At 36.2% G+C, this 15,620-nt stretch overlaps 1 protein-coding gene and 1 long non-coding RNA gene across 2 annotated transcripts in view; one reads left to right on the forward strand and one right to left on the reverse strand.

Moving 5' to 3' along the window:
- The window catches only part of LOC126869833 (uncharacterized), a 363,746-nt gene that overhangs the window by 1,080 nt on the left and 347,046 nt on the right, over positions 1-15,620 (reverse strand). The window contains exons 2-3 of the long non-coding RNA XR_007691018.1: positions 2,968-4,435; positions 2,005-2,337 (exon numbers count right to left, since the gene is read on the reverse strand). This is a non-coding gene — a long non-coding RNA (uncharacterized LOC126869833). The remainder of the gene's footprint in view (positions 1-2,004; positions 2,338-2,967; positions 4,436-15,620) is intronic.
- Positions 653-2,047, forward strand: LOC126869821 (uncharacterized). The gene is made up of 2 exons (XM_050626888.1): positions 653-800; positions 861-2,047. The coding sequence occupies exons 1-2, from the start codon at positions 675-677 to the stop codon at positions 1,722-1,724; spliced, it is 990 nt and encodes a 329-aa protein (XP_050482845.1). The 5' UTR covers positions 653-674; the 3' UTR covers positions 1,725-2,047.

Below are 15,620 nucleotides of genomic sequence, written 5' to 3' on the forward strand. Positions count from 1 at the left end.
TATATACACAGTTTGTATATATACATATGTACATAGTATGGCAAGTTTATCATAAAAATAACGTCGCATAATGGAAAATATCGCAACCGACATTTTTTTGTACAACCGCATTGCAGAACTAAAGAAAAATGAGAAAAAGAACGAAAGTTATCGAATACGTTGAAACTTTATCGAACTTTTGACGGATTTGTATACACTATATCCTTTTCCGGTACAAAATTGAATAGTCGAGTACCATATGTTTCGAGCGAACTGACTCACGCACATTACCCTATCCCAAATTTATTGGATGGGACGTGTTGCCACCAAATTACCCGTATGTCATTCAATATGAAAGCGGCATGAAACAAGTGTCCATCTTAATCCTAACGATCAGCCTCTCGCAAGAGTTTATTCGATGTTCGACCTTTGTAGCGATACCGTGTTATTTTTTTCTACGTTTCTATCATGTAAATTTGCTTTAAGTGCATTATAATTTTCGTTCTTCTGCTAAACTCGTGAATTTTAAGCAATTCAATCCCAGTGAATGTTTTATAAAGAAGGAAAAGAGGAAGGAAGGAAGAATATACATATACATGTACATATATAACGGAATAGAGTCGATCGGAAATACGAGATAAAGTTCAGCCTACAAACGAAATTTACGGAGATAAATCTCTGGAAAATTGTAGGAAATGAAGACAATATCGACAGTGATGAGTAGTTGCGCGCTATTACTGATAACAGCTGCAAGTAATATTAGCGAACAATGCAAAATTCATGAAATGACGACAGTTGATTGCCACTGCATTGGAAATGAGGTATGAGTAATGTGAGTAATTCAAAAAGGATTTCGTTGCAAAATTTCTTTTCCTTTACAGGAATTTTTCCTACCAGAAGGATACAACTATGAAAATGTGACGACTATACAAATCGCGTCCTGCAACATTGCGAATCTTCATTTTTCCAGTTTAACGGAAGCGAGTCAAATTACGGAAATTATCGTGCAAAATATTAGTGAACGTTTGATCTTTGAATTATTTTTAACATCAAAAAGATTGAAACGACTCAAGTTGTCGAGAATTGGTCGAATACCATTAATTAGTCGTGACACGTTCGTTAGGCTTAAAAGCATTGAAACACTTCGTATCGAAGATACGCGGATTAATAATTTCGCGGAACGATTCACCGACATAGCGATAACCAACTTTTCGATGATCAATGTTACGATCGAACGTATCGATCAGCTTGGTTTCTCGGCAAAGGGTGAAATTCTACACATTAAAAATAGTGAATTTCAAAATGTTACAGGTTCGTTGAATTTCGCTTACTTCTCAACCGTAGAGATTCTTCATTCCAAGTTTCAATTGAATAAACCGGGTTATATATTGATCGAAGGTAATATCGTCTATATCGAGGACTGTGTTTTTTCCAATTCGAGCGCAAACGTAGTTGCGGCGGGAAGCATTAAGATAAATGATACTTGCGCAGATGGGAAAAGCTCTATGAGACTCTCATCGAATAATATTAAAAGTGTAAACAATCGATTGCCTACCGAAATCATTTATACCAAGAATAAAAACGAATCAGAGCATTTTTTCAGTCGAAATAATACAGTGTGTATTGCTGGAAATTGCAAATGTCCGAAAAGCAGTGGTCAGAGTCCACAGTTAGTAAGCCTATTTCTGGCATATACTTTCCAATTTTTCTTACCAATCGTTATTCTACTATCGATACTACCTTAATTTCGTTTTGGAACAAGAAACGCCTTATCTTTTTCTTTGTTTCTAAACTATTCAAATCATGGAATCCTGTTATTCGATGAAATTATTCTCTATCGTTCTGCATCTTATGACACATGTTTTCTTTTAAACAAAGTACAACTCCATCCCTGAATTATGTATGCAATTAATGCATGACCTGGTTGTTCTTTGTTAAATGATTTTCAAATTTTTGTGAATTTCCAATTTTAATGCTTTCATTCAATTCTAATACTTTTATTTAATGATTGCTGTTAACACGTACGTAGATTCTTCTTTCATTGTAAATTTTCTATAGTTTGATGGCCTGAAAACATACAATTTATAAATATAATAGTGGAGTATACTCCTGCTTATGATTGTTTTTTTATGTACATAATATGTGATTACTTTTACCAAAGAAAAAAGTTATAGTATAAAAAAAGATATACGTTGGATGCCGAATACTTGATAATTGTATTGTATTAATACATTGCATCTAACATGATTAATATTATCAAACTTATCTGGTATCTTAGTATTTGCAGTCTGTAATATCGTAGAGTAAGCCAAATTCATTCAAATGTGACAATTTATTCCATAGCTCCATGATCCGTTCCTACAAAATAAAAACATATGTTATATATGCAAATTTGAAGAATTTTTGGGAATATTATACACAAGCTAAATTATACAAAACAAAGCATAATTTAAAATTATAATTCTATATCATGTAAAGTTGTTCCAACTGTATTGTTTTCAATCTAGTATCAACTTGAAATGTTTTTCACATTTTATCTTCAATCACGGTCGTGAACCATAAAAATGAATAAACAGAAAGTGCAAATATATGTATCTTACTCTATTGTTGAAAGATTTCATTAGAGAAAATGCATTTTTTGTAGTATGTGTAGAACACAGTGTAACATCATGCCACATAACCTAAAATATGAACCTTGAAAGAAGGAAGTGATATGTTTGCTGTACCCCCCACAATATAAAACAAGTTTCGAAATACATAATGAATATTCAGTTTTATCAGAGAACTCGATAGTGGACATAAATTTATGAATAAGAATCCTCTTTCATTACATTTACGAAAAAATATGTCAAATCTAGTGGGACGGATTGTCTAGTAACAGTTACTATGTAAAATTTCTATATTTTTTCTGATTAATAAATGCAATAAATTTGTAAAAATGTAAAGAAAATAATACAATTTAATCTTATATCAAATTAATCAAGATACCTAATTCTCGGACGCAAATAGGTTGTACCACGATCTATACAGATTTGGAATACAATCTCATTGTAGGAGTAAGGCTCTAGATGTTCAGGCGATGTCAACTCGTCCGTAGTTGGACGCTTCAATCGAGAAGTTAGGATTCGTTGTGTAAAGCAATCTGTGTAACGCAAATAAAAGAATAGCGCGGTCTCGGTTATTTCCGTCTCCTTTTATCTCTCCAATGCATTCACGTACTTGACTCCTGGTGGACCGAATATCAGGGGGATATAAGAAAAAAAAACAGCATGACAATAATGATAATAGAGACCAAGTTTTGTCTGACATATACGATTACTATGATTATAATATTATTAGTTCGTATCTAACTAATGTCTAACAAATGTTATACAATACAAATATATGTTTCATTATTAAAAACCTCTGTAAACTAAAATTATTCTATAATTTTGCTTTTTTAGTAAAAAATTATGGATTATGATTGTTTATTTTAGATACTTATAGATAATGTCAATAGTTACACAATTTTTTAACGAAATAAAAAAAATTAAATAGATGTTTACTTTCCAATATTGGCGTCAAATATTTAAATATATGTGTACATATTTTATTTGGAAGTTGTAATTTCAAGCATTTTTATTGGAGATAATACATATTTAACACTAGGTTTACGGGCGTTTCTTATATACCCATCTCTAAGAGCACCCGTTAAATTGACGGGTAAACGAAAACACGCCTTTTCTTTAAAAAATCGGTTTATTCAAACTAAGTCTGAATTAAACAATATTAGGATTCACGTTTAAATAAATTATTAATAAGTAAAGTCTCTTTTTAAAAAATGGTTTCTGGAACACGTTTATAATTGTCTTATACTTGTACACCTTATAACAAGCCTGGCTATTACTTATAAATCTGTTCCATATTTCGGATATCAGCGCAAATTTATCTGTTTGTAATCTTTCGGAAGCTTTCAATGATCTTGCTTCATATGCGCCTAGGGCATATAGAATTCTTAGAAAACTACGTAACTCAGCAATTGTGATTGATCAGTCTTTTTTCAAAACTCGATGTGCCTCGGTTTCAGTGCAATCTTTTATGTGTCCCATTATGTGTCTGTCAATTGTCAATTCGAAAGCACTAGTTACACAACCCTAGATAATATTTCTCTTAGCATAGCCAGTAGGTCCTGCGATATCCTTGAATATCATAGGAACGGGCGTCCCACCCCTAGATCCGCCTGCTTTCAGTTTTATCCACTGTGTCCCGTCAATTGCAATTTCAATTTCACCCATTACATTTTGGGACGTGTTTGGAATGCTCGTCCTCTCATCCTCGGAGTCAGAACTAGAAAAAATACGCATCCTTTTCTTGTTACGACACACTTTCAAGAAGTTTTCCTTTTCACTATCCGAAGATCCTTTTATCCCTCCACTTTCAATGTATTCAGAATTTTCACTATCAGCTTCGCTTTGGCCTAATTCACTCTGATCTTCTTTGGAAGTATCCTCAGAACAATCTTCATTGATGTTGACAGTTTTGTTCAATATCTTATTATATCTCCTGGATTTACTTATGATTGCTAGAAAAGGGGGATTGGTCAAAATAAAAAAATACTGTGCCCAAATTCAATTACCTTATTGTAAATACTTACAATAAGCGGGCACTGTCTACAATAACTGAGACTTTTGCATACTGTATTTGAAAAACGTTCTTACACTGTCACTGCAGCAATCATATTGAAGATCGTTATTATAGTAAAGACTTTTCTTTCATTCTTATATTTATTATTGGAGGAATGGTTTTACGAACGAAGCAAACATATAAGGATTATTTATGAAAACAGCTAGCCCGTCAATTTAACGGGTTTTGTAGAGATAGGTATACTACATACAAATTTCAAAAATTAAAAAGCTTAGGAAAAAATAATTGTGTTTATAAATTCTTTGGATGAAATGATTAATATACGATACAAAATGATTAAAATTAATGCTATGGTTTTTGGGGTATTTCATTTCGAAGTTTGAAATTCTTCAAATTGGCGGATCCCGTAAACCTAGTTTTAATAATGATTCATAATTAATATTCATTTAAACAACGTTTTTCTCTATTAAATGAAATACTTATTTTGAATAAATGGAGAAAAGTTATGGGAAGTACATAGTTTAGTCACAGAGAAGATATAAAAATAGACAAATCACCTTATGGACATTTCGCAGCTCAGTGTGATTACCGTACCGACTTAGGGATTCGATTTTAATTTTAACGTCCTTTACTCATGAACAACGGTCACTTAAGAAAGTATTTATTGTAGAAGTGTTAGTGACAGCTAACACACGACTGGAGACGTTTGATAAGCAATTGCAGGCTCAATGTAACGATGGTTTGTATCCTGCGAATTTATAATATACAGGGTGGTTGGTAACTGGTGGTACAAGCGGGAAGGGGGTGATTCTACGCGAAAAAGGAAGTCGAAAATATAGAATAAAAATTAAAAAAAAAAAATTTTTTTTTTAATTTTTCTTATAATATATATAGAATTATATATATATATATAATTCTATATATATAATATATAATATATATTTCTATATATATATATATATATATATATATATATAATTCTATATATATAATATATAATATATATTTCTATATATATATATATATATAGAAAATATAGAATAAAAATTAAAAAAAATTTTTTTTTTTAATTTTTCCATCGAGACAACGATCTATAGTGAGATCCGTTGTAACGAGATGTGATAAAGTGCACGCGTACCGAGCGAAAATTCAAAGTCGATTTTCTTAAAAACAAAGCCTCAAACGAAAAATTTTTATTCTATATTTCCGACTTTTTTTCGGGTAGAATCACCCCCTTTCCGCTTGTACCGCCAGTTACCAACCACCCTGTATATACGCACATATTTATATGTACGTATGAAGTGATAACGAACAAAACAACGCGTCGCAGCTTTGCGGCGGTTTTTATGATATTATTAAATTAAATACTTTCAAAATGATAAAACATCTTTAAAACTTTCTTCATATATATTTATAAAACTTTCTTTCATATATATGTCGGAGATGGAAGGACAGCGGGACTTTCCGTCGGGAATGCTGGGAAAACCTTCCATCACCATAGTCAAGATTTTAATGTTTAAGCAATAAAAATAAGGAAATAAAATTCAATGTAGTAAGCCCTGAAAAGATCAAAAATTAAAAAAAAAGGCAAATATGTAAGTACAAATGTATTATAAATATGTATAACCTAGCTCACATTATTAGAAGCTATGTTTAGGTTGGTAGCAGGCATAAAAAATAGATTGTGGATTTTTATGTGGTTATGATAAATACAAATATATGTTGGAGAAGCGTCAGGAATAGGGTTGTGGGTGTGGCGGATCGGTATCAACAGGACGCCGACAGGTCGAGGCATCAACGCAACGCAACACCTCCCGGGCGATCCGCGGGTACCAACCGTCAACACCAGAGGGCGACTACGACGACGAGTCTGTCTATCTCGCTAGCGGTCGAATATACGGGCACACGATACAAATACTATACCTAGCGAGACTCCCTCTACGTCTAAGGCAGGGACTACCGGACATAGCCTTACTGAGTCCACCGGTAGTCCCGGGACGAAACGCTCCTCATTCCCTTTTCACCTAGCTTCAACTACACCTCCTACATGGGCGTTTGATAAATCTTTATTGGACTTAGCCATCGTCATGGTACAACCAAGGTACGGGTTATTAACACGAGTATGGATACTACAGACTTGACAATCAATCGCGGCGATTAGGCACTCACGACACTAGTGATAATGGTCTTAGGTTCGATAACGAATCCGCGGTCAACGGCATGATAGATATCCTTGCTCACAAAATCCAACTCCAATGTGTAATACTCACAGATCGTACGGCGCTACTCTCTTCGTCGATGAGATCGCAAGAAAGAATGACTTTTCGTCCCAACGATGCCACAGAGGAAAGCTATGATGGGGTATGTCTAAGGACACGAGATAATCGGATTCGTCGAGTATAGCCCTCGTTCCGAAAGTAAGGGAAATTAACGTCGCTGTTAATTGGTCAATTTGGGACAAAGATTGCCTGTCCGTTTGAAGAACCTTAATTACCAAAAAAACCCAGGTTTTATAGCGGGTCCTCGGGCTAACTGAACTTGTGCTGTGTAAGTGCCTCAACATCTGGTATTCATTGTGTCCGAAGGAACCGTTGGAATGTTTTACTGTCAAGTACCTCTATGGGTATTTCTTTTAATGAGAGTCATACTATCACTCCACACCTTTGTTAGACGAAGCGCCCGTCCCGTTGACCGCGGCTACGTTCGGTAACTGATGGTCGCCTTGAGCCCAAGTTTATTATCACTAATCGCAAACAAGTACGATTGGGTAGAATGACGGCAAATTGTTTAATTACAGCTGTAAACTTTAATTGCAATTTTAAAGATTTTCCCGAAGTTCCAGAGGGAAGGCTCCAGTGTCCTTTCATCTCCGACATATGCATAAACGTGCAAAGTGTTACGTCCGGCGACACTTTACCTAGACCAGGCCACACACCGCGGGCAGGATGGCAACCAGATGTCCACACGTCCTTACTGCGTCCCTCAATATTTTTAAGCACTTACTATAAATCTCAGGAATTTCCTAGCTAAGGTCCTTCAGACTGAATAAACATTTCTTCACTAAATCGCTTTCTAAAGGTTTATTGTTACTACAGGAAAGTCAGTTTTCTCACATATGATGCTTCCCACTAGAAACTCTCTCTCGGGGGCGGTTAGCACCCTTCCTCGCCAACCAACCTAAAGAAATAACCAATTGACAGCGAAGTCCTTCCCTCACTCTCCCAATGAAACCTTGTCCTTGACAAATCAGCTCTTTCTTGTAGATTAGATCCACCCACAACAAGCTTCCTCCGCAGCATCATCTTCACAGAAAGTTATTCTTTACGCAGTTTTTGAACCATCATCGTACCATGAGCGTACGTCGCACACTACACATTGTAACTTTAGCTATCAATCGAAATTCAAGTATATCTCTCCAGTCCAGAAGTTGTTGGAATAAACATTAATTTATACCTGTTAACTCGGTGTAACCTCAATTGAACCACCCCTATTATCCTAACCGAAATAGGGGATCGATCATTTCGTGGCGTCGATCATCTAATCGTAACGGGAATTTACGACTCCCGTTGACGTGCTTTCTCGCGATCGCGTCTCTCCGCGAGTGGTCAAAACACAAAGTATGCAAAATATTTAAAGATGTACCAAATATAGAAACGAAGAATTTTATAAAAGTATGATTTTGTAAAAATATCACTGATTTAAAATTCTTCGTTATAATGCGCCATATTACTTCTTCGCCTTCTTCTATTATATTTCGCCATAATACATAAGAGAAACACACACATATACACATAGAAAAATAATTACAAAATTTCGTAAATTTTATAATCTAGAGCCTATAAGTAGAGCATCTCAGCTGTTGAGACTTAACCACACTGTGGTTCTTATTTTTTATTTAAGTCCTTACGAATTTTGACTATCATAATTAAATAAACCATATCTTTCCGATGTACAGCATATTCATTGATAAATCAATTTGGATATGTTTTTTACAGCTTCAGACATAATCCGAAATAGGTTTATCCAAAATAAATGTCTGACTGTGTAATGTAAAATAAAAATAATCGAATACGACATTTATAATTTTGAAAATGTAAGAAATATTATTGGATGACGAATAAACGAGCGAAAGTAATCGCGTCACTAACAATATATACGAGAAGCGCTATAAGTAATTGTTCATCACGCTGAAATTCCTTATTTTTATCAACAAAATAATTAAAGCACTCATCACGTTTAGATCTTTCTGTGCTTTTTTTACCGATGTATCCGGCGAGATATTCTATAGCGCATATTACTAAAAAGCGCACTAATGTTGACAATGCTGCTAATTTATTGTCAATTTCTAATTGTATATTTTCACTTTCGGCGTTAATGTTCTTCTTTTTATTTCCTTTAATTGGAACATCGTCTGACATAGAGGTAGTGAATTGGGACAATATTATATTCTCTAACAAAGTTGGATCACAGTCAGGTTGACTGTATCAGAATTACTGTTATAAGAATTACTATTCATATTATATATATGTACATATGAGGTGGATAGGTCGTGATAGGTGCTGAAGAAACACTCGAGTATAATTAACAGTATCTTTATCAACAATAGTCGCTATATACACTTTACGTAGAGCTCGCAATTACACTTAGCGATTCGCACTTCGGGTTATAACTCGACTTCTAGACGATGTGTTACGATAGTGTCACGCTCAAGAAGGTCACACGCTCAGAAGCAGTAATAGGATAAACTAAATATCCTGCATGCTACAGCTATCGAAACAATAACCAGATAGTAACGGAATAGCCGCTTCTGATATACACCCTACGATAATCCCTCCAGAGGGACTAAAACTTCAGTATAAAAACTCTCCCAGATTAGCGCTCGATGCCTTTTTGTTGTAACACTTTGAACCGTCACTTTGTTGCATTCGCATAATAAATTCTATTATAAAGTTCAATTTCTTCACCTTATTTGTGAAACGTTCGAACTGCGACGCGAGGAGATTGTCACGTAATTTTTAGGGTTGGTTGATGAAAATAAAATATGGTTGAGTCGTAACACAACTATTAACTTTGTTTTAATTAAACTTTATTATGAATTCAGCAATCACAATGTAACACGCACTGAATTAACATAAATCACAATTCACTCCAACCACGTTATGTAAGATTTAGTTACAACAATACATTAAGTACGCGATTTATAAGGGTAGAGATCGATATAGATACGTTGACTATTCTAAGGATACAGAATAAGTGAGTTTTTTTGGCGATACTATGTCTGAGAAAGGCTAGGGGTGGGTGTGTCTAAGGACACGGGACTATCGGATTTGTTGATGATAATTTTGGTTAAGGAAGTGAGGGCAGTAGACACCGTCTCCGATTGGATAATAAGACGGTTGGTGGACCAGGAAGGGTTTTAGCCGCCCTCGCGAGAAAGTTGCTAACGGAACATACCAAATGTGAAGAAAACCAACTTTCTAAGCTAACACGGGTAGACAATAAACGTAAAGGGAAATCTAAGACAGGAAATACTCGCTTGGTCCGAAGGACCTTAAGTATGAAAATGTCAAGACCCCTGGTGGGTACTTAAGACTATTGAGGATGCGCGCCAAGGATATGCAGACATCTGGGTGCCATCCTGTCCGTAGTGTGTGGCCTGGTCTCTGATGTGAATTGACGTTACAAGATCACCGGTGATCTATCATTTTCGTGATTTCTTGTGTCTCCTACGTGACAATAGCGATTGAGCGGAGTGCGCGATACAAGTTAGGATGATGATTGACCGGTGCCATTTCGGCTGCCATTGCGTTCAGGTCTTCCTTGATAGCGGTTCGTATGCCCACAAAAACAATTGGCAAAATTTCTACCCAGTTGTTCACATAGTGACATTTGATTACTGCTTTTAGTTGTCGATGCAAACGCTCTACCATCCCGTTAGACGCTAGGTCATAGACTGTCGTGCGTAAATGCTTGATGCCGAGCAACCGGTATAATTTCTCGAATAATTTTGATTAGAATTGATGTCTTTGATCAGATGTTATTTTAAATGGCACGCCGAAATGAAATATCCAGAAAGGAGGCCAACGCGAGAAACGGTCGATACACGTTAAACAATATCGGTAGCCTCGTGAATATTGCATCACGATAATGTCTATGTGTATGTGTTCGAACCGGTCTGCTAACGCTTCGAATGTTCTGACGGGTGTGGGTACGTGCCTGGTGACCTTACATCGCTGACACGGGATACATTGCCGCGTCCAGTTTCGACAATCCTTGTTTATCGACAGCCATATGAAACGCGTCATCACCAGGTTTTGCGTAGCGCGTATCCCTGGATGGGAAAGTCCGTGTAGCGAATTAAATATGCTGCGTCGCAAAGATTTCGGAACATACGGTCGCACGGTTTCGCTGGATATATCGCAATTTATCTCCACGTCTTGGTTGCGAAATCGTATCTTTTTCAGCTGTAACGCGTATGTGCCGGAGTTGACGATTTCGCGTAATTCCGTTCCGTATCGTTCTCTTGCGCGGCTGCTGAAGTTCAGTGATCGATCGATTTCCCTATCGCTTCGATCCGGGATAAAGTGTCGGCTACATTGTTATCTAGCCAATTTATATACCGGGTATCGGTCGTAAATTGACCAATATAGTCTAGGTGTCAGAATTGTCGCGGCGAACACTTGTCGAGATTTTGATCGAACGCGTATGTAAGGGGTCTATGATCCGTATAAATCGTAAAATCTCCCCCTTCTACGGCGTGTCTAAAGCGTTTAATCGCGGTGTACATCGCGAGTAGTTCGCGATCATAAGCGCTATACTTTCGCTGCGCGGGGGTCAAGGATTTTGTAAGGAATCCTAACGGCTGCCAAGTATCGTTGACGCGTTGTTGCAAGACCGCTCCTATCGCGTAATCGGATGCGTCTACCGCGAGACTGGCGGGTGCGCCGGGAGTCGGATGCGCTAGCATCGTGGCGTCAGCGAAGGCGCGTTTCGATTCGCGGAAGCTATCTTCGGTTTATTCCGACCACTTAATGGGCGCGTTGCCCTTCTTTGCATCTTTTAACCAAGTTGAGTGGTTGAAAAACTTTTGCGGCCCCCGGTATGAAACGTCGGTAGAAGTTAGTCATACCGAGGTACCTTCGCAGGTGCTTTCCGGTCGCGGATTGCGGTACTTCGACGATGGCGTCTACGCGTTCGGCTAACGGTTTTATCCAGTCGGCGGTAACGGTGTATCCTAAAAATGTGATTTCGCTCGCGCCGAATTCACATTTCGCGGGGTTTATTACTACGCCGTACTCGTCTAAGCGTTTAAATAAGATTCGGAAGTGTTCGCGATGTTGTTTTTCGTCTTCCGAAGCTATGAGAAACAAACCAAACAGGGTCGTGACCGCAGATTTTTCGACGTCCTCGGGTGCTATCGGAATTTGATGATACGCGCGGACGAGATCGATTTTCGAGAAGATTCGCTTACCATGTAGTTGCTGCTTCTCAACGCGAGAATTGATTGTAATTTCAACAAATAAATAAAAAAAAAAAATGTAGTTGCTGCGCGAAATCTTCAATATGGGGCGGCGAATATCTGCCGGGTATGGTACCGGGTTGTAGGCTTCCGTCTTGTTTGGGAACAACGTGCAAGAATGATGCCCATCTTCTCGATGATCTAATCACTCCTTGCTCAATCATCATCTCGAATTCCGCCTTCACCTGTTTAAGCCGATCGGGGGCGAGGGTCGAAGGTTGCTGTAGACGGGGGATCCTGGCGTCGTCTTGATGTGGTGTTCCGCACCGTGCAGAGCTGTACCTCTTCCGAAAACGGGCGGCCTTAAAACCTTTAATATGTTTCTTTGGGTGGAAACTAAAACATTTTTTATTGACATTTACTCAAATAGAAGAACACAATTCCTATGAAAATCATTTAAACTCGCTATCTTAATTCGCAATGCGCCAAATTTTATCATATGCCTGACCAAATCTCAATTACATCAAATCAGCGAACGATTGTGCTACGACTTGGAAGATTGAACCTGGGAGTACCACACATTTTACAATACATACAATACATTTTAGAGGACGAAGTGCAATATAGCATTAAACATAATCGTTATTTATCTGTTAAACAACTATTTCGTCCGTCACAAGGAAATAATTATGTCAATATAAACGTCAAAACGAAATTGTGAACTCTATGCACGATTCCATTTTACAGACATACATCACTAATGTTACCTAAAAAGAGTTCTTCACTTACTCTTTTCAGTGCTCCGCATTCACCCGTAATTGCGAATAAAAAACATTAGACTTCTCTTACTATAATTCATTTTCTAGTTTTTAATATTCTCGTATTCTTTAATTTTTGGAATGATTTTGAAATGATTTTCAAATACATCGTTATCATTACTTGAATACAAACAAGGAGTAGCATCTTTCCTTAATTTCAGGGAAGCATAAACATTATTTTTCAAGAAATGTTTATTCGTAAAAAATATATTTATTTTTTAACTCAATGTTTCACATTTCAACCCAGTCATCTAGCTCGCAATTTATTATCTGTATCACAAATCTATTAATACGAATCAAGTAAAAACAATAAGCATACATATTGCGATTAGAAAAATCCCGATTATAATACGATGTCACGTCCCGCGCTGCGCACGCGCCGTAACGTAGACTAAAACTACCAATAGCGCGAGTGAGCGTTCCAATTTGAAATTTAAATAAATTTTAACAATTTGTATAGAAACCAAATTCGAGCCTCACAACCCCCACGAAATAACCCGTCACATGACGACCCCTCCACGGTAGAGCTAAATATAAATAAGCGTAGCGACAAAGAAGAGAGAGAGATAATTCCTTAGTTCAGAGTAGTTAATTCCTCAGTTCCGTGTGATTAGTTCCCAGTTCTTGTTAGTCTTGTTAATCGACGTGTTTGCATTTGTCAATTTGTAAATTATTGAAAATCTATCAAATTAAAATCTTGTAATTAATAAAAGTGAAAACGTATTGCGAACGATTGTAACTTCGAGTATTTGAAATTTCAACGACAATCCTGTCAATATCCAATTAGAATACGAATAAACATTTTTTGTGAAGAATATTTGTCTAATAATATGATAGGATTAAGCGAACATTTATTTTCACCAACTTTAATCCTCTCCTGTGCCAGTACCCCTGCGCGTAGCAGGTTAGCCGAAACGTGGAGTTTAATTGCCAATCGCATTAAATAACAGAAAACACTACAATTTAATCTGAATTCAAAAATTAACGGCAACACAACCAAAACGAGCCAAACAAAACGTAACAACGAACATTTCTTATAACGTTTCCATTTATCTCTTTGATGATCCAGTGTATCTAAAACTAGGTTATATTAACTAACAATTACTGTGAAATAAAACGAAAACAGAAAAAGGAATTAATTAATTAATTATAAGAGAAATAATTAACTAATTATGCGGAAACTAATTGAAAACTATCATAAAATTATTTTTAAGGAGAGAAGATTATTTTAGCAGACTTGATCTGCTTATTTCTATATTTGTGTCTCGCTGTTATCCTGTCAAATTATCTTAGATTGCCAATTATTTCATAGATTTTGATCACTTTAAAATTGCTGTCATTCATGTGACCCGATTGGGAATTTATAATTCTTGATCATAATTTGTTTTCATATATCTGTAATGGGGCTCTAGAGTCGCAGGAATTCAGGCTAAAAAATACATTATATGATTGGGCTATTCTTATATCTCGTTTGTGCTAAAGTTCCATTACCATTTTCGCGTCACTCATAACGTTATCAACAAAATGCATAAACATATTGCAACGCTTACTGTGGGAAGAATTATAAATTCTATAGCTGGTCACATGAACGACACTCATTTCAAAATGATAAAAATATGTGAAATGATTGACGATCTAAGAATATTTGGCGGGACGAAATAGCAAGATATATAGGCAAACAGGTAAGGAGGTTAGGTCTCGCAAAATTTATATTATTATAAAACTAATTTACTGGCTTCGCAATTAGTTTTCTTATAATTAGTTCATTAATTTGTTTATAACAAATCAGATTATTCTTTCCTATTTGTTCGTTTTATTTTATAGTAGTTGTTAGTTAATTGAATCTAGTGTTAGATATAATGGAACTGAAATCAAAAAGATAAAAGGGAACATTATAAGAAATATTCTTATTATAACAATTACTGAATCTTTTTTCTTAACAAATGGGTCTCACGTAAATTATTAAGCGCTTTGATTTTTCTTTAGACTGCGAGATACAATGTAAATTATAAACATGTGATCAATAAACTTCATTTATTAAAATGCATACATGTATGGCGTATCTGTCAAAGGAACTCTTAAAGATGTTCTGTGAGAAAATGCGAAGTTCGAACACTTGGGACGGCCGTGTTTGCGAGTATTCTTTGTACAATAGTCGACGTGGGCGAACGTCGAAGTAAAACCACGCCAGTGCGGCATTTCCGAATCAACAGTACGTGATACTCAATCCAATACATAATCAATTTTTGTCTATTTCTTTATACGAATATGTCTGTAATTCAAGTGTACACCTTCATACTACTAAAGCATTCAAGAAATAGTATTCGTGCGAAATATATTGTCGCTACATCGAGCCTGAAATTGCCTATCAAGATCAAATGTCTCTACTCTCTATAAGCACACGCATTCATATATGATGCTGTTTGGCTTTCACTGATACTTCTTTAATAAGTTTTATTAATGACTGTTGTTTATGAGTAGAGCACGCTGAAGTTACTATGGAATTTCTCAGTCGGTATGGCAGTTACGTTGGGCCATGAAGGGTGATTTGTCTATTCGTATATCTCGTTTGTATCCTTACCTCCTCGACTGGAGTTTCTAGACCTGTGTATATACCGTGTGTTGTACGATAGCAGAGATAAAATGAGAATGGTTGATAAGTTGTTTACTATGTTCAATCGATAACGTCGTACGTAACATTATTTCTAGATATCATCCACAGCAAATAGAGATTCCTACTA

Source organism: Bombus huntii, chromosome 9 (assembly GCF_024542735.1).
Source record: "Bombus huntii isolate Logan2020A chromosome 9, iyBomHunt1.1, whole genome shotgun sequence".
Classification (NCBI taxonomy): Eukaryota; Metazoa; Arthropoda; class Insecta; order Hymenoptera; family Apidae; genus Bombus; species Bombus huntii.